The following is a 26,031-nucleotide window of genomic DNA, read 5'->3' on the forward strand; positions in this document are numbered from 1 at the left end:
ATTATATTTTAGACAGAAAACATATTTATATAGAGATATGTTCTTTTAGGAGGTTGACACTTAAGTTTTTTTTAATAATCAAATGTGTTGCTCCAAGTTTTTTTAACTTTTTTTTTTTCTTTTTAATTAGAGAGGGGATTCTTCTTATCTAGCAATTTAAAAGTTTGCTTGGCAAACCATTTACACAATGCTTCATGGGACATAACAATACACCAGTCATTTCAAATACTCTATAAGGTCATTTTTTGGTTTACAGGGGGAAAGAAATAATTTATCTTCCTTTAGGAGTGAGGCCCTGGTTTCTTCCTTATAAAAAGGATCTTTGAAGGATCTTAAGATCATAAAACCTTGAACTGTAAGAAAATCTACCTTGTGCTTGTGGTTTAAGACAAGTGTACTGGCTAAGGGCTGAATCCTGGAAGAGGCACCAGGCCAACAGAGGTCATGATAAGTAAATTAATTTTGAAATAAGAACTATTCCATGTTTTTCAAGTTACTTGAATTCTCATCACCAAGACCATCTACACACCAAATGGTAAATTAGCAGTGCTCATTATTCAAGAGCCTACCTACATATTAAAATGTCCAAAATTTTCCATTGAAATAAAGATTGCACAACAGATCATGAGGCTAGCTTAGGAAATCTACCGAATTACTAACAGATTGCTGCTCTTTTCTGTATTAAGCAATAATGTTCACTGCCTGAAAAAATCGTTATTTGTGTTATGCATCCAGTTAATAAGGGGGACAGAACTAGTAGTGGGAAGGGCATATGGGAAAACAAGTTTCTTCCTGCGAAGGAAGACTTGCTTTCCTCCCTAGATTCAAGCAAGAGGTTCAAGAATTGTGCTAGGGAGTAGGTGGCTTCGTAACAATATTTGCTCCAAATTTTCAAAAAGAACATTCTTACTGAGAACAACAGTTATTTTTGAAAAAAGGCTCAGAATTGTGTAATAATGTTTGAAATACACATTCAAAAACTATCCCCTCATAAAACCTTTCAAAGAATTGGATAATATCTATTGATAAGGATTTTAAACAAAACCATAAAAGAACCTGGCCATTGAGATGGCAAAATAGAAGAAAAGATAAATCAGAGTCTTGGTCAATCTTCTCCCCCACCCCTGCCCCCACCCCGGATTGCACTAGAGTTTTTATTTTAATTTTAAAAATTATTCTGAAATCTTTCAATTGATGTATGATAGCTATATAGAAAAGTATACATACTTATATATGTACAGAGTGATGAATTTTCACTGACTTAGCAGACCTTAGTAAATGTTACCCAGATCAAGAAGCAAAATAAAACAAGTGTCCAGAGGCCCCTGTGGATCTGATTCCAGCCACTCCTTCAAGGATCACCATTTCCTGACCTCTAACTGAATAGGGTAATTCTTCCTGTTTTTGTAATTTATATGAATTGAATCATACTTTTTTGTATTTGATTTCTTTTACTGAACATTATGTTTCTGAGATGTATCCATATTGTTGTGTGAAATTGTAAATTATTATTTCTGAATATTATACCATGGTGTAAAAATACTATAACTTATTTATCTGTTGATGATGGTTGGTATCCTGTTTTTGGCTGTTATGAGTGGTGTTGTGTTGAGTAATTCTTGTGCATCTCTTTTGGTGACATTTCTGTTGGGTATATGCCTAGGAGTGGAATCCCTGGGGCAGAGGGTGTGCATATGTTCAGTTTCCGTAAATACTGCCAGTTTTCCAAAGTGATTGTTCCAATGTTAGCTAAGATTTTGTTGAAGAACTTCCTAGATTCAAGCTTCAAGTTTCCTCCACTTATTCACTCCTCAATCAGGAGAGCTTCCTAATGCCCTTTTCTGATTGCCAAGATTCTGATTAAAGCTAGAAGTGAAATCAGACTAAATGACAAGTAATTCAAAGGAAATGGGGTGACCACTTGGAATTCTTTTCTCATCAGCCACAAAAATCTATATCAACTTAAATCTAAAAGGAAGATTAATGATATTAAGCATCACCTAGGAGCTTTGATAGATAATTAAAATAACTTTATCTTTTTACATTTTAAAAGAGATCTATAAAATATGGATGAGTTGAATTGCCCAGAACTCTTCAGGATATCATCAATGAGAATACATTTGGTGAATTTCTTGTGCCCAGACCTGAGTTAATTTAAGGGATCACTGCCCTTGAGAAGCGTAAAATCATGTGATCACTCCAAATATTATTTGGCCAATGTGGTAGACAGAATCATGGCTCCCCTAAATGACCGTGACTTGGGAATATGTCTTATGTCCTATGAATATATGGCAAGAGGGACTTTGCAGATAGATTAAATTAAGGAACCTGAGCTGGAGATTATCCCGGGTTATCCAAATGAGTCCAAAGTTATGGTATGAGTTCCTAAAAGCAAAGGACTTCTCTTGGCTGTGGTCAGAGGGTGATATGATGACAGAAGTGAGATGGGACATTGCTGGCCATAAACCAACAAATGTAGGTGGCCTCTAAAGCTGGAACAAACAAGGAATAGGATTCCCTAAAGCCTCCAGAAAGGAAAGCCACTCTGCTGACACCTAGAATTTAGCCTAGTGAGACCCAAGTGGGCCTTCCTACCTACAGAACTGGAGATCATACATTTGCATAGTTTTAGTGACTTCTCCAATACCGTTTTAACATGTGCCCAAATAGGAATGTTAAAAGCCTTTCTAACTTAAGTTAGAGCTGCAATTCTTAAAACCCACACATGATAGGGAACAAGGGCCCACCACCTCCTCACCGGCTCCTGGAGATGAGGGCTCAAACATGCTGGAGGAGTCACTGTACGTGTTGGAGACTTGTTCTGAGAGCTTCTTTTTGCCACTTCCTTCTGACGACTTGTGGGATTTCTTCTTATTTTTCACCAAAATTTTGTACATTAAATCCATAGGGCTTGGAAGAGGAACTCCAGATTCCAGCTAATGGAAAAGAAGAGCACCTTCTTTAAAAATATTGCCCTGTTAGGGGCGCCTCACTGGCTCAGTCCAAAAAGTGTGCAACTCTTGATCTGGGGGTTTGAGTTTGAGACCGCATTGGGTGTAGAGATTACTTACAAATAAAATCTTAAAAAAAAATATTGCCTCTTTCTTTTGGCCTCCCTCCCCAAACCCCCAGAACAGGGTTGGACACCAAGAGCTCCTATATTATTCATTGCTACCTTCAGTACAGATCAGTAAACTGTTCTAAGTGTGTCTTTATGCTTCATGGTTCTTTATTTTTTACATGAAAGGCATATTTTAACTACCGAAATCTTCTTTTTGCACAATGAAATCTCCATGAATAAGACCATTGAAATGTACTGGGAGATTTGTTAACCCAAAGTTTCCTGAGTTTTCTGTAGACCGTAAGTCCAACTGTTTTGGCAATTTAGGATGGAGAGGAAGGCCCTGCCCTGGATTTTCAAAGGAGGGAAGCCAATTAGTGTGGCATCTGTCAGGAACGGTTGGTAAAGACGGGCAGGAACTTACAGGCAAGGATATAGGATCAGCATTTCAGATGCAGTTTAAAAGGAGCAATCCCTCCCCCCGCAATCCGGAACTAGGTAACTAAGCTGCACATGTCCTTGGCATCAGCAGAAGTGGACTGGCAGCCTCACATTTCCTTGCAGCAGCCCTGAGATTCAAGCTACCCTTATTTGCAAGCCTTATTTCTTGTGTTTCAAGCTTTGCACATCTAATGAGAAAATCAATTTCCCATGAAAGGGTTGTTAGATATTGTATCAGAGAGCATGTGTGCAAGTCCCAAGATGGGTTATTTTTAGAAAGTTCAGTGAACTCCCGTATGCTGGTCCTTTTTTCTTTGTTTGCAAGGAGTCTGGGGATTGGTATGAATCCATGTAAGAATGTGTGGAGTCTAGGAAAAAGGGTTCAAGAGGGGGAGAGGCGACTTTAAGATATTCCTACAGCTTTCTCTCCCAAAGCAGGGATGCTACCAGGGCAACAGGAGGCCTGAGTACCAGGAAAAGGCACATGCGAGGAAGTGAGGACTGGGTGCAAGGCCAGATGGAGGTGTCATTGTGCCACCTGCACTGTCTCATTTTGCTGAACCATATCTCTCAAAGGGTGTGATGAGGTTCCTGGTTGGTGATCATAGCTCTGTCTGCCCGGAGTGTCTCTGCAGCTGACTGTGATTGTGGGAATTCTGTAGTCCTGCCAGTCACGTCTGGCAGAGGGGGAGGGAGAAGACAGAGTACGGGAAAAGGCTGGGAAGAGGCCGAGGAAGGATGCAGGTCTTCCACCCTCAGTAGGGTACACTGCCGGTTTCCTCTGGGTCAGACTTCATTATCAACTGAATTAATCTTACTGAGAAATACAAACATGGAAAGGATGTAAGGAAGCCTCCTCCTAACTGTGGTCATTAATATGCACATTCCTTGGGGGTAAACCTTGAAACTGCTTACTGGGTATTTTTCCAGTGGTTCCATGAGAAGAGCATCTCCAAAGATCAGTCGGCAATACTCCGCCATCTTGGCTTGCTGCTTTGGGCTGAGGGAAGTGAGAAAGAAAGAAAGAAAGGAAACAAGGAGGCTTATTTAAAGAGTTTGGATGGGATTACACTGTGTTGTTAATTACAGAAAGAGATTATTCCCTCATCTTACCCTTCAGGATTAGTATTTATCATTCTAAATGCCTTGTTTATTATCCTGCCTTCTGGAAATTTGAATACCACACGCAGGTAGGTAGACAGTGAAGGCTATTCCTAAGGCTGGCCTCCATAGACACAGATGCAGAGGACAGCACGTCATTTGCCATTCACTGGATTCTTGAACGTCTCAGAATTATGGACTCATTCCCTTTTGTTCAATTTCCTGATTCTAAGTCAAATGTAAGACCTTGGGGCAGAACTCATTCATGCCTCTGTGTGAATTCTTGATTGAGATTTGCCTAACCTGCAGAAAGCTAACTGCAAAGGAGTGTTTTTAAGGAGGTGAGAGAAGAGAGCAGAGGAAGGGCAGGAGGAAGAGAGAGACAGAGAGACAGAGAGACAGAGAGAGAGAATCTCAAAACATAGAAGAGCAGTCAGGCAGAAGAGTGTCTACTTGGGGTGGGATCCTAGAGGAAAGAAAAAGAAGCAGGCACACTGGGGAAAGTTGTATGCAACTGCTACATGCATAATAGGGCAGCATAGGTGGTGTCAGCCTAATCTGATCTGATAGACAAAGGCTAGAGCTGTAGGGTTGCTGACCTGAGCTCCAGGCTCTTAACCACTCTGGATCTATAAAATGAGAATAATAACTGTTCTTGGAAAAGGACAGAAGGTGCCAAGAAGATGAAGTGAGGTAATGCATACAAAATGCCTTTGAGGCGTTCAAAGAGTGGGGCAAACGTAAGATGATCCAGGGTTACGAGACAGCATCCGCCAGCTAGACTGGACAACTTGTATACTTGGTAACACATAAATACAGTCGATACGAGGGAACATCCACATCTTTCAATACTCCTGCTTCCTTTGACCTTTTAAAAAGCAATAACATTTTTTCCTTATTCTGTAGAATGTTAAATATCATTATAAAGGTATCCAATTCCATTGGGTTTTATGGACTGTGAGTTTGATCTACAGGCTGTCAAACTTGATTTTCAATAGTTGTCTCTGCATGAGGTAATGTTAATACATTTGAGCAGAACTGGGATTGTAGTAAGAAGAGTAAATGATAAAAGACCCTTCTTTATTACAATTCAAATTGATTATAAAATGTGATTCTTATTTTCTTTCTTTCTTCTGTAACTGTTAAGACTGGATCATGGACTGTTTTTTGTTTTTTCCCCTGGGAAGGGGTGCTCTGGGGGATTCAAATCATATTGCCATGGTCTACAGGGAAAATCACTCTTTATATCCTTTTTAAAGGCATATATTTTGGGGATCACATGAGTTCTCTGAGGTTCAGAGAGGTCATTGCTTTGTTGAAACTGCAGGGAGAGGCAAAGAAGAGATTCACAGAACTTGCAAAGCCCTGCATAACAACCTCCCACCTTCTCATCTACCTTTCTTGACCTATAGAAGATTTTACTGTGTGGTTTGTGCAGCCTTCAGATTATTCCTCACCAGGATTAGGGAGAGAAGAAAACCTGCCATCCAGAGAACTGATCCTGAAAAGCATGGGGATGACTGCTTAAGGACTGCTCAGTAGAAGTTGGGGAGCAAGCAGAGAAGCAGCTGATTTGGCAGAGCAGCCCTGGGCATCCTGTTCAGACTCTGTTACTCCAAGGATAGCTAGCCCAGTGGCTCAACCAAGCCAGCTGGCTCTGTGGCTGTAGCTGAGACAAGCCCATCTGTGCCCGGCCAACACCTCCAGGCTGCACAGGAGAAACTGTCCAAACTCTCCATTTTACTTTCACAGAATGACGCTACTGAGTGTCACAGAGCTTAGCTACTCCAAGTGTGGTCTGTGGACCAGTAGCATCAACAGCACCCAGAGCTGGTCAGAAATGCAGATTTAGGGCCTCTCATGCAGGTTCTGAGTCAGGATGTCTGGACAAGTGGGGCACAGGGGTCTTCAAACACCCTCTAGATGATTCTGAAGCATGCTCAAGTTTGAGAACTGTTGTGATAAATTAAAGTAAGTCAATAGGTGCTGAAGTCATGACATTTTTCTTGAGGTTTGGAATTTGGGAGCTCCAAGTTCCTTTGATCAGAGACCTGGAGTAAAAAGAGAGTTTTACCCTAATACCCTGGTTTCAGAATTTTTAGGGGATCCATATTCATACCAGTGCAGGGATTTTGAGGCAATGTTCCAGGTGTCCCTAAGCAGGTGATAGGCTGAATCCTTTGTCCTTTGTCAGGCCGTCCCCAAACCAGGCCCTCGGAAGGATTTTGTTGGAGCAAAATCTTCCCTGATTCCACTAAAGAATTACCTGAGCTGTTAATGCTGCAGGTGGTAGGGCCTAGGGCCTGGCCCTGAATTGAGAGAGGAATCCTGGAACCTGTATTTGTAACAAGCCTACAGGTAGCTCTGATGTAGGTAGTGGACCACACTGTTTAAAGCAACATTCTGACACTTCATCCAAATTACCTGGGGTCTTAAGAAAAGGAAACTTCCTAGGCAACATCAGTGTGGGGCCTGAGATTCTGCATTTCTACCCAAACTCGAAGTGGGGCTCGAATTCATGACTCGAGATCAAGAGTCACATGCTCTATCTACTGAGCCAGCCAGCTGACCCAATTCTGCATTTCTACTAAGCTCCTAAATGATGCAGATGCTGCTGGTCCACGGATCAATCACTCTGAAGTGCAAGGATCTAAATCTGATCTTTTAAAATTTGCTTCAAAGTCAACTGAGATGAAAAGAACAAGAAGTAGTTTTCTAAGAAAAAGTGAAATGTGCTACTTGGTAATCAGGCTACTCAATTCTCCACAAACACACACATCCATCTCACAGGGAGCAGAATCAGAGCAGAGAGTATAGTGAATAGAGAAAGTCAGAGAAAAACAAAGAAACTTTGTGGGTTAAAATTGCAGAAATAAAAGACATTCACATTGTAGTTAGAGAGCAAGAAAAAAACCTGAAGCCCTTAGAGCATTCACATCGGCTACTGTGGAGATGAGATGATAGGAAATACAAACACATTTTGAGGTTTAAGACATAGCAGGGATGTCTGAACATATTAACACACTCCTAAAATGTAAGCACCTGGCCCAATGGTCAGTTTTCTGACCGAGGATCGTGCCCCATAAAATGTCATGGTGTAAGTCCTCCACATTGAACTAAAACAACCTTCTTTATAGAGGAGGAAGCTATAACCCATGGAAATTAAGGACCTTGTCTAAAATCTCATATTATCTGTGGCTGAACCAGAACTAGGGGTTACTTTGCTCAAATTCAGTGTAAAATTCTTTTAATGGAAATTCTAACTCACAAATTAGGTGGAGGAATTAGAGTTAACTAGGACTTTTTTTTTCTTTCAAGATTTCAAAGCCTCACTTCTACACATTCAAATCAAGTATGGGAATGCTGCTCAGGAATCTGCATTTTATGGGATTCTGATGTAGCATGTGGAGAAGGATGAGTTGTCATCAGCTAATGGAATGGCAGATTCTCTTTGTTGTTTGTAGATAGGTCATTTCGAGTATTTGGAGAGAAAGCCAGAAAATCCAGTGGATTTCTTCCTTTGTTCCAGCATGAGTTTGTTTGGGAGATGTGGCTCGAAGCAGCCTGAAGCACAGTTCTGAATCTGGCATTTTGTTTGTTTGTTTGTTTTTTTTAATTTTTATTTATTTATGATAGTCACACACAGAGAGAGAGAGAGACAGAGACACAGGCAGAAGGAGAAGCAGGCTCCGTGCCGGGAGCCCGACGTGGGATTTGATCCCGGGTCTCCAGGATCACGCCCTGGGCCAAAGGCAGGCGCCAAACCGCTGCGCCACCCAGGGATCCCTGAATCTGGCATTTTGTATATGCAGCACATGGGGGAATAAAATGGTCCACCAGAGATGGTAAATAGGTTGCAGATATCTTTTTTTTTGGGGGGGGGGTTGTCTCCTGGCCACTGTGTTGAGAAGGATTCTGAGATTTATTTCTAGGTTTAGTGGGAAAGAGAGCTGCAAGTGAAGAATGATGTTTGCCACCAAATTCAGCAATGAGGTGAGGTGGCCTACATTTCAAGCATGGGGTTTTACCAGCAAAGATAAAAAAAGATTTTCTTTGGGTGTTTGATAGTGCCCCCCAGGAGAGGATTGAAACTGAGCAATTTTGGCATGTGAAGCTCGAAGACAATGGAAACGAAGCAAAGAAACTTCCCCAATAGATTTCCGTATCTTGCTATTTCACTGTCATGAGCTTATCTCAATGGTTTAGGCATCCTGGGAAGGCTATTTTCCTATTTTCTTTGGTTACCTATAAATTATTAATAAACTTTTAATAGCTAAATATCTCATTTTTAAACCAGAAGGGACAGTATCATGATACTTTTTGCTTTTGTGTGCAACTCAAGATTTAGTTTTCACGCCCTGTTTTAGCTCTCTGTATGTTTGGTGTTGAAAACCACAAAAAATGTCCTGTGGTTAAGGGTCACAAGCCACATAAAAGTGAATATCTACAGACAGTTGCCTTGCGGATGCTCTGGTTGTCTTAATTCAATATTTTGAAGGCTCCAGAGGCATCTGCTTAAGGGTGGGGATAGTGTTGGTTAAATGTGTGATTTCTGAAGCCAGACCAGCCAGATCTGAATTTCAGCTCTGTTACCTTTTAGCTGCACAGCCTTGGGTAAGTTACTCACTCTTTTGGGGGCTCAGTTTCAACATCTGCAAAATAACGATTATCATAATAGTATTTATTCCGAGGGACACCTGGGTTTGTGATGAGGATTACATGAATTTACACCTGTAAGGCTGCTCCACACATAATATAAATGCAATAATTTTAGCTGTTACTTTGTTTGCGGTGGTAGTGGTTGTTGATACCTCTCTGGTTACCTTATAGGAAAGCTCAGTGAAGCAGCTGTGACAATCAAGAATGGGGCTATGGCGTTTCATCTTCTCTAATTTATATAGAAACATTTCTTGAAGAAAATAAATGTGCGAGATTTGGAGATATTTCTTGAAAAAGGACATAATACACCAACAAGTCTGAGAACTACAGTGCCTAAAAGAAAGGTGTGAAAGCACTGTTAGAGCCCAATTACAAATGGATAGGCAGAGATGAGAAAATGCTCATGTGCAAGTCAGGGTTGTCACAGCAAATGAGGTATTAAATACAGCATCTAAAGGAGGCACTCCCTTGAGTTCGAAGAGAGACAGCAATGAAACAGAATCAATTCTTTTCTCTTCAACTGCCCCTTCAGAACTGTTAGAAAAACTATCTGCCAAATGATTAAGTCATTCATTGGCTGACTGTTTCCCAGCAAAACAGAACCAAGAGCTGGCAAATGTAATATGGATTTCCTAAGGGCAAACTAGAAATACAGATAATTATACAATTGGTTACTTCAAAATAAGGTGTCTCTCCATCTATACATTAACAAATGATCACATTTAAGTACTTGGAAATTCCTCAAGCTGAAATTTCCTCACAACCAAACTGTTTCTTTCAGATTTTAGTGAATTCTTTAAAAATTAGTAAATTGAAGTATGTGTTGCAAAATTAGTTGAACAAAGGGAATCAATCAATGACCCGGGAAAGACTTTCAATACAACAAAGGGTAAAGAAAGAAACCACGAGTCACATTAGGACAGGAGATGTTGGCTTTTAGTTGAGACATCTGGCTTAGGTCATTGAAGTGGAAGAGAGGGCATCACAAATACTCTTTTTTTGTGCAAAGGTGGTCAATACTACACCTTCAGACATTTATTCCATGGAGTAGAATTTTAGTTTCTTGAATTTGGATTCATTATAGAGAAGATCTTTCATTTTGAAGCACTTTAAAATGAGTAACCATAGGGTAAACTCATGCCCATATTTTAGATATAAATGTGTCTTACTCTGGCATTTTCTGATAAAATGAATATAAAAGATTAAGTCAAAAGTGTCTTTTCTTTGTGTGGCTTAGCAATAAGTGCAGGCTATTCTGAAATAGAACCACATTTGCAAATACTAACAAGGGAAACCGATGGGAAGAGGAAGGAGGGAGCATTAGGTGGTCTTAGTTCTGTGTTAAGTGCAGAATACAATTTACAGCTTTCCCTCCACCAGTTCCAGCGTGTGCGGAACTGGCCATTTTCATGTGGACTATAAATTTGCATGTAATAGAAGGAGCTAATGAAGGAGGATTATAAGAGTGTCCCACTCAGTGTCCCACTGAGGCATGCGTTATTCCACAGTGTTGCAAAAAGAGGAGTCCTTAATTTAAAATCCTACCGTGGCCTGAAAATAGATTCCACAAGTCCAGTGGATTATTGTAATGTTAGTGAGATTTGAGCTAATGAATCCCAACATATGCAGATGAAAACATGACACTTAAGACATAGCACAACTGAGGAACACCATTAATAAATCAAATAATCTTAAATCCAATGCACAACTGTTAAACATGCACTATTTGGGAAAAAGATCTCCCATTGGATGTGTGGAATACTTACGAATCTACGTGGTTCTCAAATGAAAGCAGAATTGGAAAAGGTGACGTCTTAAATGCACACTCAGCAATTGCTTCTATCACTTCCTAAAACATGAAAACACAGGTATATTCAATATGCCAGAATTCTAATGTGTATATATGTTTTCCATTTGGGGTTGTACCCATTAACATGGTTGTCTCTTTCGTTCATAGAATTGTATGGAAAGGCCTGAAGTGGCTAGCAGGGTTTTGTGCAAGCTGCCGCACTATAAATTTTGATTTTTTTTTTTTTTTAAGATTTATTTATCTTAGAGAGAGAGAGAGAGAGAGAGCATGAGCAGGGTCCAGGGCAGAAGGAAAGGGGAAGAGAGAGAGAGAGAGAGAGAGAGAGAGAGAGAAATAGGCTTCTCGTTGCGCAAGGAGCCTTGATGTGGGGCTCAATCCCAGGACCCTGAGATCATGACCTGAGCCAAAATCAGTTGGTCACTTAATCAACTGAGCCACCCAGATGCCCTTAAATTTTCTGAATCTTGACTTAACAAAGTAGAAAGAAAGAAGACTGGTTTGGTGGAGGCAGAGGCACGATGATAAAAGACAGTGGTTCTTCAATTTGCTAATTATATATATGTATTTTTTTTAATGAAAGAAGAAATCTAATCACATTATAAAAAATTTGGACTAGAGAAGGCAAACATTTTTATCCATAAATGCACCCTTTGAACCAAACCACTGTTGGCCTTTGGTTACGTTTACTTCTAGTTTGTTTTTCATTTGTTTATATAACTTGGTTTTCCTTTTTGTAAATACTTGTATTTTTTTTTAACATTGTTATTGAGATATAACCTTACTGAGATACAATGCAACCATTTAAAGTGTACAACTGAATGGTTTTTAGTATAGTCACAGAGTTGTGCAACCATCACCCCAATCTAAATCACGGCATTTTTATCACCCCCAAAAGAAACCAGGTACCCATTAGCAGTCACTTCCTGTTTCCCCGGCCCCCTCCCATGCACCCTGCTCAAGGCAACCACTAATCTACTTTCTGTCTCCACAGATTGGCCTATCCAAACATTTCAGATAAATGGGATCATATGATAAGTTGTCTTTAATGGTCTGGCACCTTTTCTGTAGCGTGCTTTCGAGGTTCATCCATGTTGTAACATGTGTTAGTACTTCATTCTTTGATCTGTGTTTTTAAAGAAAAATTTTATACAGCTTTATTAGCTGTACAGAATTCTAAGGAGCAGTAGTATTATAATTGATTTAAACATACCCAACTGTTGGACAGACATATTTAAGGAGCTATCGTTCAAATAGTTCCACAAAGAACATCTCCCTTTTTTTCTAGTATTTTGAATCACTTTCCAGGAATGAATTCTCAGAAGGGAAATTATTGAAGTAAAGAATATGAATACTTTTATAATCTGCATTTCTCCAGATTATTTTTCATCTTTGATCTCCTAGAGTAATGTATGAAGGACCAGATTGCAATGCATATCCAACCAGGTTTGGGCACCAGGTTTTCAATATGTTTTTCTTATTAGATTGGTATACTCATTCGTTTTTTCAGTTCCATTTATTCTTTCCATAGTCTCCTTTCAAGTAGAAATTTCCACTCTCGTTCCTTATGCCTGAGACTTTTCCACTATCTTCTCTACCTTCCTTAAACAATGCATAGCTTTCTTTATATCCATGTGAGAAAGCTATTTCCCTGGCCCCAGAGTATAAATAAGGCTTTCTAATTCTGTACTACATTTGCATATATCCTCTGAGAAGGATTTGCCTGCATGGAGCAAAAGAATCACTCTCAGTGTTTCTTAGAAGTGAATTCACAGATTGCCTTTCATACATTATCAGTTTAACTTTTATGATAGTTGATGCCATCAAAAATAAGTGCACTATAAATAGCAAGCAACACCAAGACTTTAAATTCTTGATTTATTTGAGGACAAGCTGCAGATTCAAGCAGGCTTGCGTTTGAATTGTAACTTCTTAGCTTTACAAACTGTGTGACCTTGGGAGAAATCACTTAATGCCTCTGTGCATTGGCTTGCTGATAAGTAAAGTGAGGGAGATAAGCCTCATTCCACAAGCCTGTTGTAAGGACCTAGGGAGAAAAAGTAAAGGACTCATCTCATGATGAGCCAATATTCTTAAATCAACTCAGGTTCCTTACCATGCTGGTGTCCCCCTCCTCACTCATGTAAAACCTTCCCTTTTAGACTCTTACTGATAACAAACAGTTATCAGAGCTACCATGGTTAGAGATACCACTAAATGGGCATTTATTATGGTCTGGACATGTATTTTAACTCATGCTGTAAACATTCTCTAAGGAAAACATTATTCACTATTATACAGATTATAAAATGGAGGCTCTGAGATAACCAATTTGCCCAAGGTCACAAAGAGGAGAATCCAAGAAACCCCAGGGAAGTTTACCTGACTCTAGAGTTTATGCTCTTAACCACTGCAGTAACTCTCATGCAGTTAATGGCCTTAACCACTAAAGAGCAAAGCCCTCAAAATAACTGCAAATAGGTGATCATAAAGAAAATAGGTGTTAATTGTGAATCAGAAAGAGCTAGATTTTTTTTTTATTTCATAAATTTGTCTCTATTGTATCAGTTAAATGCAAAACATAGTAGAGCCATTCTTGACTTCTCTTTCTCTCCTATCTTTTGATAGTCAGCAATCTAGTCCAAAATTTATCCAAAATACAACCACATCTCAGCATGTCTACCTCTATCATCCTGACCCAAAAACCTCTGCAATGACTGCTTTTGTAGATTTCAACATTGTTCCCATATTCCTTCCTGTGAGATCTGTTGACAACAGACATGGTCATGTCCTTCGTTTTAGCCAGTAAAATGTGTGTAAAATTGACATACTGAACACAGAGACTTTAAGAGCCACCATGTGATCCTGCCATTTCTCTTCCTCCTCTGCCATGAGCCCAGTGGTATCACAGATTGGGCTGTTCTTTCCATATAGATTATAGACAGTATCAATCAACAACAGCCAACATCTAACCTGAATGAGAAATAAGCCTTTGTGCCTCCAAACCACTGAGATTCCGTGGGGGCAAGGACGAGAAGGAGTGGTCTGTTATGCAGCAAAACCTAGCAGAAGCTTTTACCTACCACAGTCAGAGTGATTGCTCCTCAACTTGAATCAGATGATTTCACTCCTTTGGAGTAGACCTTTTCCTGGCCTTCCATTTCACAGAATGAAATCCAAATTCTTTATTAGATCTGGTACCTGCTCTCTCTCTAAATTTGTCACCTTTTCCTTTCCCATTGCTCACCCAGTATAGTCTATTGATCTTTTCTTACTTTTCCTCAAATTCACCAAGCATGATTTCATTTCTGTTCCTGTTTTTCATTTCTTTGTTCATCTTTTTACTTCTGTTAGCAATACTCTTAACTGAATGCAAGACTCACTTCCTTAATTTTGGGGGTGGTGATCTCTGCTCACATGTCATTTACTCAAGTCTTTTTCTCACCACCCTGCTGCAAATAGCACACCTTAGCTCACTTTTCCTTCAATATTTACTTATGTTGCCTTAAAGGCATGTGCTGTATTATGTGTTGATTTTGGTGTCTCTCTCCCCACTAGACTATACGCTTCTTGGGGATAAGCACTCCGTTTTCTCCAGGACTGTGCCCCTAGAATCTAGGAGGTGGTAAGGTATATTCTAGACACTCACTAAATATTTTCAAATAAATGAATGAACTCTCAACATTCTTAACAGAAGAGAAACATCATTTATCTAGTTGTATTCCAATTTAGTCCTCTATTGACTATTTCAGAGGTCAGCACACATTCCATAAAGGGCCAGAGAGTAAGTATTTTAGGCTTTGCTGGCCGCATGGTTTTTATGGCAATTATTCAACTTTGCCTTTGTAAATCCAAAGAAGCCACAGATAATATGTAAACATGTGGATGTGCCTACATTCCAACTAAACTTAGTTTGTAAAACAGGTGGCAGGCTGAATGTGGCCTGTCAGTTAACCCCTGGGCTAGTTTGATTAGTGGCTTAAGCAAAGCTTAAAACTCTGACTTTAACCACAGGCAAATGTTATTTTGTAGTAGAGAAGTTTGACTATTGATTCCACACTCAGTAGTCCAATGAACCTGAACAATTTCATGGCCAAAATTTCCACTTAAGGTTGAGTGTTGCATTAGAGAAAAAAATCTTTCAAACATAAAAGTAAATAAAAGTGTAATTAGCCTTTGATGACTTTTCAGAGGATGATTAGGGTCTTTGACTCTAAGAATTGCTGCAACTGCCTTTATTAAAAAAGGCTGGCTGTAGACTTGCCCCAAGGAGAGTTAGGCCTGAAAGTAAGCAAGAAATCTACCCCTCTTTCCCTTCTGGGGAAGGGCTCGGCTAAAGGGCTCTCTCTCTTTATCTTTGGCAAAAGAAATGGGATTGTTTTCCTGAGCGGGCTCTCAGACTTGTAGGGTGTTTGTACTTTCCCCCAGCTTCCTAACTCCCTGTGTCTGGTTCTATGTTCCCACAGTTGAGGTGATGTTGCAGCCTGAATAGCAGCAGCTCGGCTCTGGGATCCCTGGGCCTTTCTGTCTGTGTCTCGTACTTCTGCTCTTTTCCTGCCTCTGGCATTCTGGTCGTCTGTACTTGACAAAAGACACCCTTCTCAGCTGGGCCTCTAACCAAGGCTGGACTGTGTTTAGTTTGGGCTTTGGGTTTTTTCCTAGCAGTGGATACCAGGGCTGGTGTGCGGAGGGCATCTACATTACAGCCTCTAGCAGGGCAACCTTACAATGGACTTAATTCAACCCCCTTCCCTTCTCATCCTGACATCATAAAAATTCTTTGCATATGTAATACCATAACCATTATGTTTACAAAAATAAAGTGAAAGTGTGACTTTAATATTTTCAATTATAATATCAATACCTAACATTTGCAGAGCACTCACTGTGTGCCAAATCTTGTTCTAAGCAACGTCTGTATATTAAGTAGGGTCACTGAATGCTTACAACAACCCTAAAAAGTAAGAATCATTATCATTTCCATTTGCTCATAAGATAGTGGCTAGGTTGGCTAAGGGAGCTTCTTCAAGCTCTTGCAGCCTGTCCTTGGGAGAGCTGGTATTGAAACCCTGGCATCAGCTCCACAAATGCATTCTAAACACCTACAGTCTCTTTTCCTCCCAGCCTCTCCCCCTCCCACTGTCCATCTGTCCTCACCTCCACCATAACTTTAGCCACTGGCATAGGAAACGTTTTTGAACCTTAAAAGCCAAAGAGCACCTACTAGATTTCATCTAATAACTGTAGTTGGAAGCGCATGAAAAATTCAGAAATTCTTCTATAGAAATTCCATTTTTTAATGGCATTAGAATACTTTGCATGTTGTGCATGATCACCGAGGATGAGAAAACCTGTTATGGGCTTTAAGTTTTGTTCTTACATCTGAGCTATCATTAGTGGACATTAGTGGGCATTGGATTGGAAGTACCTTACTACTCAATTGCTCCTTATTAAGCCAAAACTGTTTCTCAGGGACTTCTAACACTGGACTCAATAATCTATAAACCATATGGCTCAATTACTAACCTCCAGTGGGAAAAACTGCCCTTGAAATCCTTTATCCCTGACAGACAACAGCAGGATGTATTTGGATATCCATTTTATGTGAACATTTATGTAGCTGTTAAATTGCACCCTAAATTATTATTTTTCTCAGAGCTTTATTTTCAGAAATGCTCAATTTAACCATATCCTCAAATTTAATATATTTTCATCATCTGTTTTATCACATTACCCACTTTGCCATCTTATACAATTGCTGGAAACTAAGGAACTGCCCGAGGGGAGAAAAAGGAGCAGTTTGGGCATGGTGTGGGGTGGGGGTGGTGGTATCCAGCATGGGGAGGAAGAAGACTGAGTGGGAACAGGGAGAATGAAGACCAAGTGGCGAATTACTATGTCATGACCATCAGAAAGGCTAAGGCAATGAGGCAAAGAAACAGAACAGCAGATGTATGAGATAAATAATAAATAAATCCAGAATGCAAAATAAAAAGTCCTCCATAAAGATGCTGAATTACAGCATGTCCCCTTGCCCAGAACATAACCTTTTATTTTCACCCATATAATAAATAGGCAGTGAGTGCCAATAGGAACTCTCGCTTTTGGGGATATGTCGCACAGAAGATTTTCAGATTACATAGATTGAAAGCAGATAAACAGTGGGACATAAAAATGATGAACTTTCGTAATCAGTTTATTTTGCTACTGCAGTATGTGCTGTGCCTACAGAATACAGCCTAATTGCACCATGAAGGTCAGGTCCAAATATATGAGATAGCCAAAACTGGTAAATGTTTGGAGAATCTTTTTACTACCCACCAATATGTCATACGTGTAATCCGACACAAGAAAATGGGGAAAGACAAAATTCATTTATCTCATGGACAGAGGCAAGGAAGACTAAAATTAAAAGCTAGGCTGAAATTTGTCTCTTTGCTTTGGGACAAGAAGTTATTAAAAACACACACACATTTGTTGAGCACCTACTATATGACAGATTCTTTACGAAGCACTTGGGATAAATCTGGGAAGGAAACAAAGATCTCTATCTTTGTGGTCCTTCCGTGCTAGAGTAGAAGGAGACAGATAAGAAACAAGAAACATGATAAGTAAATTAAGCAGAGTGGCAGGAGGTGATAAAGGGCCACTTGATAAATAGAAAAAATAAAGTGGTGCTGGGGAGTATATCAGGAGTATGGAGGTGGACGTGATGGCTCATTACACTACTAAATAAAGTGGTCCCAGTAGGCCTCATTGAGAAAGTGGCATTTGGGAAAGACTTCAAGGAGGTAAGAGGTGAGCCATACAGATACCGGGGCGGGGGGGCGGGGGGAGAATATTCCAGGCACAGACTTGCAACCTGTGCAAAGGTCACGAAGTGGGACCTGGCTGGCATGGTCAAGGAATAATAGAGCCCAGTGGAGTTATGGCCAAGTGAGTGAGAGGGAAAGAGGTAATGGGGGTGGATCACACAGGATTTTGTCCCCCATTTTTCTTTTTACACTTTCTTCCAAAATCACATACACAGCAGTTTCTGGAAAAGCAGACTCTGCTGATAACCACGCAGAACAAACTGGGGCTGTGGTGAGGAAAGGGAGGGGCCTAAGTGCAAAATGTAAAGAGACACTCATCCTTGGGTGCCAACTTTGCATGTACATGACACTGAGAGCAAATGCCTCCTTAAATTTTGCATGTGAGGTCCCTCATCCCAGTCCTAGTCTTGATGCAGAGAATTCCTGCTCCCTATATTTGTCCACAAAACAGGTTGGCATTTCTACTAACCACAGCCATCCTATCCTACCACCACCATCACCCACCCACATCTTTGCAAGAATAATAAGCCATTCTGCAAATGCACATTAGCAGAAAGCATGGTTGGACAAACCAACTGCTGGGGAGAGGAGTCTCTTGCTCCATTTGGCCACTCCCACCCCCAACTGGTAGACAGAGAGAGGAGGCAGTATCCTGGGCTAGATTGAGTCTTCTAGTTTCTACATGTGTCAGCGAAAGTGCGGATGTGGTGGAGAAGTTATGTTTCTCGAGCTCAGGAAGAGATGTCCAATCAGTCTGTGACTCTGGGATCAGAGATGAGACTGAAGAACTGCTTGTATAGACAAGTACATGAGAAGAGTCACTCTAAGCCAACTTGGTGGCTGAGATCAAGAAGCCAATGCTCCATGCAAAATAAATACACCTAGAATGTGCTTGATGTTTATTTCTCCACTGCCCTCCTTTGAGTTCCAAGAACTCAAAGAACCCGAGGATTATACATTTTTAAAAATCTCTAATTGTTCCCCATATGGACTCTGAGGAGATATGAGCAGGAGTGGAAGGGCTCTCCCGGTACTGGGTCAATTCACAAGGCCTTCAGTCCCTTAGTGCAGTAATGGCTCCATCAGGGTGTGTTGTCTGCCTTCTCAGGATTATCTCCATCTATCAACAGCCAGATGAGCCCAAATTGCACTTACTCCACCCAGAGTCAGCTGTGCTACTTTTTCTTAAAAAGCCCAATGAGGCTGGGGTTGATATCTCAGAGAGCTGACAAAGGACAATGGCAGGAGCTGGGAGAATGAAGGGCCACGGAAATGAAACAAGAACCCATTGATTTTTCCATTAAAGAAAACCAAAAGAACTTGAGTGCTCCCTTTCAGGAGCAGTTACAAATTAAAAGATTTGATCAGAATTAAGGTCACCCTCATATTAAACTTTGTTGTAAAATTTAGTGAAGGGTGCTTTGTACCTCTAATTATTGTACTGTAGCCTAAGTTGAAGAAATCATGAAAAATCAAATTCCCTAGATGCAACATAGCGAATATACTTTAAGGTGCTAATGATATCAATTTTGAATGCATTTTTATTACTGTCAAATATGATATCTTTGATAAGGAAATCCATTTATCCTCATTGAAATCTGGCTGTCCCTTGACAATCTTGCTTCTCTTTTGCTGCTCTCTCAAGTGATAGCTGTTTATTTTCTCACATCCCAGGTGCCCCGGGGCCAAAAACTGGAGAACGGGATTTTTTTTGCTCTCAATGCTACTTTGGAGTTCCTAGTTCTCATAAGGCTGTCCAACCAGCTTTTACTACTTCTTCTCTTGTGCCATTTACTGAGCTCCTCCTCATTCAGGAAAGACTAGCAAATGCCTCACTGTCTTCTTCATCTAAAACTTTGTCACCAATCCTGGTGACATTAACATATAATTCATCCAACATTCTGGTCTCTCAGCACTCTTACTGCCCCATTTTCAATGGCCTTGTCCCCCACTCTATTTTAGCTATCTGCATACTTGGGCTGTTTTCTTGGTTACTTAGGGCAAGAGTTAGTGACCCAGAGCCAGTTCTATCCTGAGACCCAGGTAACACAGTTAATGGGGCTTATACCTTGGGATTTGTGCTCTAAAGGTTATCCTCTGGCCCCTGTTTTCTGGTTCACTTCAGAGGTGCCTAAGTCAGTAAAAAACACATTTCCCCTACAGCCCATATATCCTCTTCCTAGATTGTTCTCTGGGTCCCTAGAATCCTAGATTCCTCCCACTCAAATGACTCCAAGCTCCTGGAGATGGCTGTCTGAGGGCAGGTAAACATAACTTGGATATTTGGGCTTCTGTCTCCAGATGCATGAATGTTAGCCCCTTGATGATGTAGAATGGAGCCTTGTGTGAAAACACAAGGGAGATGACCAAACATACTCTCATTCCTAGCTAATAAGAATGGTTGAAGCTCCTTATCAACTACAGTGTTACTCTTGCTTCCTAGATAGGATTTATTGAGATACCCAGTCACAGAATTATTTCTGCTTATTGACAGTACCCAATTTATAGCAAAACGTTACTTTCTTGAACCCTTACCCAAATCACCTAATAAAAATCCAAATCCTATAAGTCCTCTCTAAGGCACTTTTACTAAGATACCACAGTTCCCCATGCCAGGATGCTCATTACTCACAAATACAGTACTAAATTTTATCCTCTGAAATTGCACAGATGATTAATAGCCTGTGGACTTAATTGTAACCAGTGGGACTTTCTACCTCAGGAGGCTTTACCCAAATGGGTTCAGGTCTCCCTAGTTACTTCTGTTAGCAATACTCATTCACTCTACCTTGAAGGATATTTCGGTTGTCATGGTGAACCCATGGGTGATGACTGGTTCCTCTTCAGCAGTTCGACCCTTCCAGCAGTCCAACTCTACACAGCGACAACCAGACAGGAGCACTTGGCGATACATCTCAACAGAGGAGTTTCCAGCCAACTGGCCAGCTGTAAAACACCAAAATGATCCCTAGAATCTTACAAAGACATTGATGGCTTCTTATCTTGGCAAATCTTCTCAACAATGGGAAGACAAATAGTTCAAAAGCTTGTATAGTTGTTCTCAAACTTCTGCCTCAACATACCAGAAGTTAGTGGCATAATCCCACATTAACTGTGGCTCCCTAGCAATAGTTTCAGGGAAGAGAGAATAGAAGGACATAAAGACGAGAGCATTGTAACAATAACAATAACTCATGTATCCTAACTGCTTACCAGTGCCAATTGTAGTTCTTCTGACTTTATATGTACTACTACATTTAAACTTCATGAAAAGCCTCTCTTGTGTAACTACCCTTATATTTTTTAACATATATTTTCAGATAATGAAAATGGCAGAGAGCAGTTCATTTGCCAAAGTTTTCAAAACTGGAAGATCCAGGATTATAACTCAAAGCTTAGTCTTTTAGCATGAGTCTTTAAGGCTATTCTTTTGTAAATCAACCCTTCCAGAGTCATGTTCTTACAAGGCACAAATATTTAGAAAAGTTAAAGATTCTCTTTTCAAAAGTGGATTAATTTGTAGGAATAAATTTAAATTTAACCAAAAAAGTGCAAAATGTATACTCTAATAATTACAAAACATTGTTAAAAAAAATGAAAGGAAACCTAAATAAATGGAAAGGCAACCCATGTTCATGGTTCATGCCTCAACAAAAGACTTAACACTGTTAAGATAGCAATACTACCCAAATTTATTTACAAATTCAATTTCTATTGAACTCTAGTTGGCTTATTTATTTATTTATTTGTTTATTTATTTAATTTTTTTATGGGAGTTCAATTTGCCAACATATAGCATAACACCCAGTACTCATCCCATCAAGTGCCGCCCTCAGTGCCCATCACCCATTCACCCCCACCCCTCACCCACCTCCCTTTCCACCACCCCTTGTTCGTTTCCCAGAGTTAGGAGTCTCTCATGTTCTGTCTCCCTTTCTGATATTTCCCACTCATTTTTTTCTCCTTTCCCCTTTATTCCCTTTCACTATTTTTTATATTCCCTGAATGAATGAGACCATATAATATTTGTCCTTCTCCGATTGACTTATTTCACTCAACATAATACCCTCCAGTTCCATCCACGTCGAAGCAAATGGTGGGTATTTGTTGTTTCTAATGGCTGAGGAATATTCCATATTATACATAGACCACAACTTCTTTATCCATTTATCTTTCAATGGACACCGAGGCTCCTTCCACAGTTTGGCTATTGTGGACATTGCTGCTATAAACATCGGGGTGCAGGTGTCCCGCGTTTCACTGCATCTGTATCTTTGGGTCGTAGGGCAGATCTATTTTTAACTCTTTGAGGAACCTCCACACAGTTTTCCAGAGTGGCTGCACCAGTTCACATTCCCACCAGCAGTGCAAGAAGGTTCCCCTTTCTCCACCTCCTCTCCAACATTTGTTGTTTCCTGCCTTGTTAATTTTCCCATTCTCACTGGTGTGAGGTGGTATCTCATTGTGGTTTTGATTTGTATTTCCCTGATGGCAAGCGATGCGGAGCATTTTCTCATGTGCTTGTTGGCCAAGTCTATGTCTTCCTCTGTGAGATTTCTGTTCATGTCTTTTGCCCATTTCATGATTGGATTTTTAAAAATAAATTAACAAGCTGATCCTAAAATTCCTATGGAAATGTAAAGGATCCCAAATGGCCAAAACAACCTTGAAAAATAAGGAGGATGGAGGTTGGAGGATGTACATTTCCCAATTTCAAAACTTAACTACGAAACTACAAGACAGTGTGTTACTGGCATACAGCAGACCTATAGATCAACGGAATAGAACTGAGAGTGCAGCAATAAAACCTCACATTTATTGTCAGTTGACTTACAACAAAGGTACCAAGACAATTCATTACAGAGAGCACCATATTTTCAGCAAATGGTGCTAGGACAACTGGATACCCACATGCAAAATAATGAAGTTGGATCCCCATCTCACATCATAAACAAACAAAAAAAGATTAACTCAAAATGGATAAAGTTCCTAAATATAAGAGATAAAACTATAAGACTCTTAGAAGAAAACATGGGGGTAAATCTTTGTGACCTGGATTAGGCAATGGTTTTGTAGGTATGATACCAAAAGGAAGCAATGGAGAAAAAAAAAAATAGATACACTTTCTAAAAATTTAAAACCTTTGTGAACAGAACTTAAATACTCTAGTCAAGTGATAAGAATTCTGATAATCAAGGTACTTGTGAAGTCTGAGGGCAGAAATGGAAGCCAAACTATTCCTATTTCATTTAAGTAGTTATTGGAAGGTACTCATTTCTTGCTAAGTTATTTTTAAATGATTAATAATAAAAACTTTTGAGACAGGCCCACCATCAACATACAAATGGAAGTTTTTGGTTTACCTAATTAAAGATTTTCTCTGATTTCCATTCTATAAGTCTCCATCATTTTTTAAATAATTAAAAAGTGACATTCTGATGACAACTGTCAAAATGACTTTGAAATAGACAAGCTCTGTCCAGTGGAGACATACAGGACAAAGAAAATAGGATTAAGCCTAGTAGCTTAATTTTATTTTTATATGCATGTCACAACACTAAAACATCAGCATAACAAAAGGATGACATTCTTGAGTTCTACAGAGCCCCAGTAAATGCATGAAAGGCTGATTAAGTAGATTTTCATAATCACTTTTCTCTGCTGAAAAAATAGGGCATTTTAAACACACAAATGTGTTTGCGAAAGAAGAAACGCTGACAAAGTAATCTAGAAAGTTCCTGATGCTAGATAATCAATTTGCCATTTATAATTGCCTTAACGTTTGTTGTAATAAAGGTCTTTGCTGCATTTAAAAAAGGGGGTTGGACAGTGAAAGTGAATGAGAAAAGGTAGTCACTTATATGATTTTTAAGCCAAAGGGAGGCTGCTTTAGCTAAAGTAAGTGATGGATTCAAATAATTATTGGTTAACTCATTAAAAATGCTAGCTACTGCGAAAAATCATACATTATTAAAGAGTAGAGCAGATTTTCTTTTGTACTATCTAGAAAACTGTTTAAGTGTATTACTGATTATCCAATACTATTACAATTTTGGAGTCTATTTCATTAATTGGTCATTGAGTGTTTTTAACTTCAGTGGGGAAGCTGCCATTGAGTTATAAGCCAGATAAAGTTTAATGGTGGATTGAAATAAATACCTAACCCACACTAGAGTTTTCAGTCATAAAAGATTCAAAAAAATTTCTAGGAAAATTTCTTTGAATTTGCATGCAATTTTCTTTTGCAATTTTTTTTAATCATTCAAAGAACAAATAGGAGGAATTTGATGTACTTTTCAAATGTTGATCAGTTAATGTTTTTAAACATTGATCCTGTGTAAACACACAGGATAAGGTGTGGAGTTGCTTTTGTGAGATGCAAAAGAGCCTGAAGAAAAAAAGCATTAAAGAATGGAAGAGGAGTGTGTGTGTATATGTGTGTGTGTGTGTCTGTGTGTGTCTATGTTGTCTTTATTGTCCAACACCTAAGCCAAGAGAATCCTTCCAAGATCAACTTGTTCAATCTTAAAATGAATACTCTTTATAAGAAATGGAAGTCTCCCAAAGAAAGCATATTTTAAGAAAACTCACATTTAAGAAAACTCATAATTGTCCTGTTCCTTGGCATGCACGTTAGGTTCCCTGTGTATTTTCCTTTATTTATGGAGATTTTTTTCTCCAAATAAGTGTATTAATATTTTCCATTATTTCCTCCTTTTCTGCCCAAATCCTCAAAGCTCATTTATTTTTCTTCCGTAACATTCCTAACTCCTCATTATTATATCCCATCCATCCATTATATTTCCATTTGATTACATCCAATAAATATAGCTTCTGGGGCCAGGGGATTGCCTGGAATTGGGATTAATGATATGTCATGAGTCCCTCAACCCTTGTTATTTCTGAAACTAGTATCTGACATCACCTCGGCCTGGCTGTGAATACCCTCTGGAGTACATTCCAAGTCCATGATTGAATTTAGGAACCAAAGCTCCATCTCAGATTAATTCATAATACTGCCCAAAGTCATAGCTCTGCAACTTCTCACTTGACTGCATTCATTTTGGTCAGTTGGCTACATTCACTTGTGCTTTGTCTAAGATTACCGAAGGCATCCATGGATGGAAGAGACCAAAAAATTGAAAATAACAACCTCTCTATTAACACAGGCCTCTGAGAAATTGTCTATATTTATAGTTAACATTATGTATTGTCTTATTTTCAACCTCCATGCAAAAAGTTTCCAGAACATGATGAATTTGTTAATTCAGTGGTCTTCTTCAATAAACAGTATTTCTTTCAAAAAATGGAGATGGGAACTATTTCTCCTTTTGCTTTCAATGCTGTGTCAGCCAGGGACGCCTGGGTGGCTCAGTGGTTGAGCATCTGTCTTTGGCTCAGGACATGATCCTGGGGTCTTGGGATCGAGTCCCACATTAGGCTCCTCTCAGGGAGCCTGCATCTTCTGCTAGTGTCTCTGCCTCTCTGTGTGTTCCTCATGAATAAATAAAATCTTAAAACAAAGCAAAACAAAACAAAACGCTGTGTCAGCCATTCAGGTCGCCTCATCCCACAGTTACAGTTGAGGAAACTGTCCACAGGATAAAGGATGTGTTTATTCATCTTGACCATTTCTAGGGACATGAGTTTGGTCTGATGTCTCTCCCATAGTATCTGCCAGCTGCCCCAGGGAGACCATGAAGCTGTCTTCAACATGGATCCAATTGCCATAGGGTGGCTTAGGTGAGAAAATGGGGAAGCAACTTTTAGCATATGCTGTACTGATTATAGAAGCCTCACCATTAGGGTCTGGCACACTTCCAAACACGTTCTCTGTGGGATGCAAAAGTACTGGTTCCTGGGAATGCAAAATGACATGAGTCATGTTCTTTACCCTTGCCCATCTAAGTGGGAAGGCAAGTACAAACAAATAATAGAGATGTTCTTTTGTGCCAGGGAGTTCAAACTCTCACCTCAACCTTGCACTTCTGGTTTCCGTTTCTTTCTCTTTTTTTCTCTTTCTCCTCACCAAAGAATTCTCTTTGGATCCTATTTAATTTAGCTTCTGATATGCTTCAGGGTCCCCTCTTCAGCCCCAGGGTAAATCTTAATTCTTCCTAATTATTCACAGGAGTTCTGTGGCCCAC

General features: G+C 39.7%; 1 protein-coding gene across 2 annotated transcripts in view; it reads right to left on the reverse strand.

Annotated features, from left to right (window-relative positions):
• PLCB1 (phospholipase C beta 1) overlaps positions 1-26,031 on the reverse strand; it is a 670,290-nt gene that overhangs the window by 152,493 nt on the left and 491,766 nt on the right. For both annotated transcript variants that reach the window (XM_072800101.1, XM_072800102.1), the window contains exons 11-14: positions 20,673-20,830; positions 11,029-11,111; positions 4,418-4,502; positions 2,759-2,936 (exon numbers count right to left, since the gene is read on the reverse strand). In XM_072800101.1, the coding sequence (XP_072656202.1) occupies positions 2,759-2,936; positions 4,418-4,502; positions 11,029-11,111; positions 20,673-20,830 (504 nt within the window). The remainder of the gene's footprint in view (positions 1-2,758; positions 2,937-4,417; positions 4,503-11,028; positions 11,112-20,672; positions 20,831-26,031) is intronic.

The sequence above is a fragment of the Canis lupus genome, chromosome 26 (assembly GCF_048164855.1).
Source record: "Canis lupus baileyi chromosome 26, mCanLup2.hap1, whole genome shotgun sequence".
NCBI classification, from domain to species: Eukaryota; Metazoa; Chordata; class Mammalia; order Carnivora; family Canidae; genus Canis; species Canis lupus.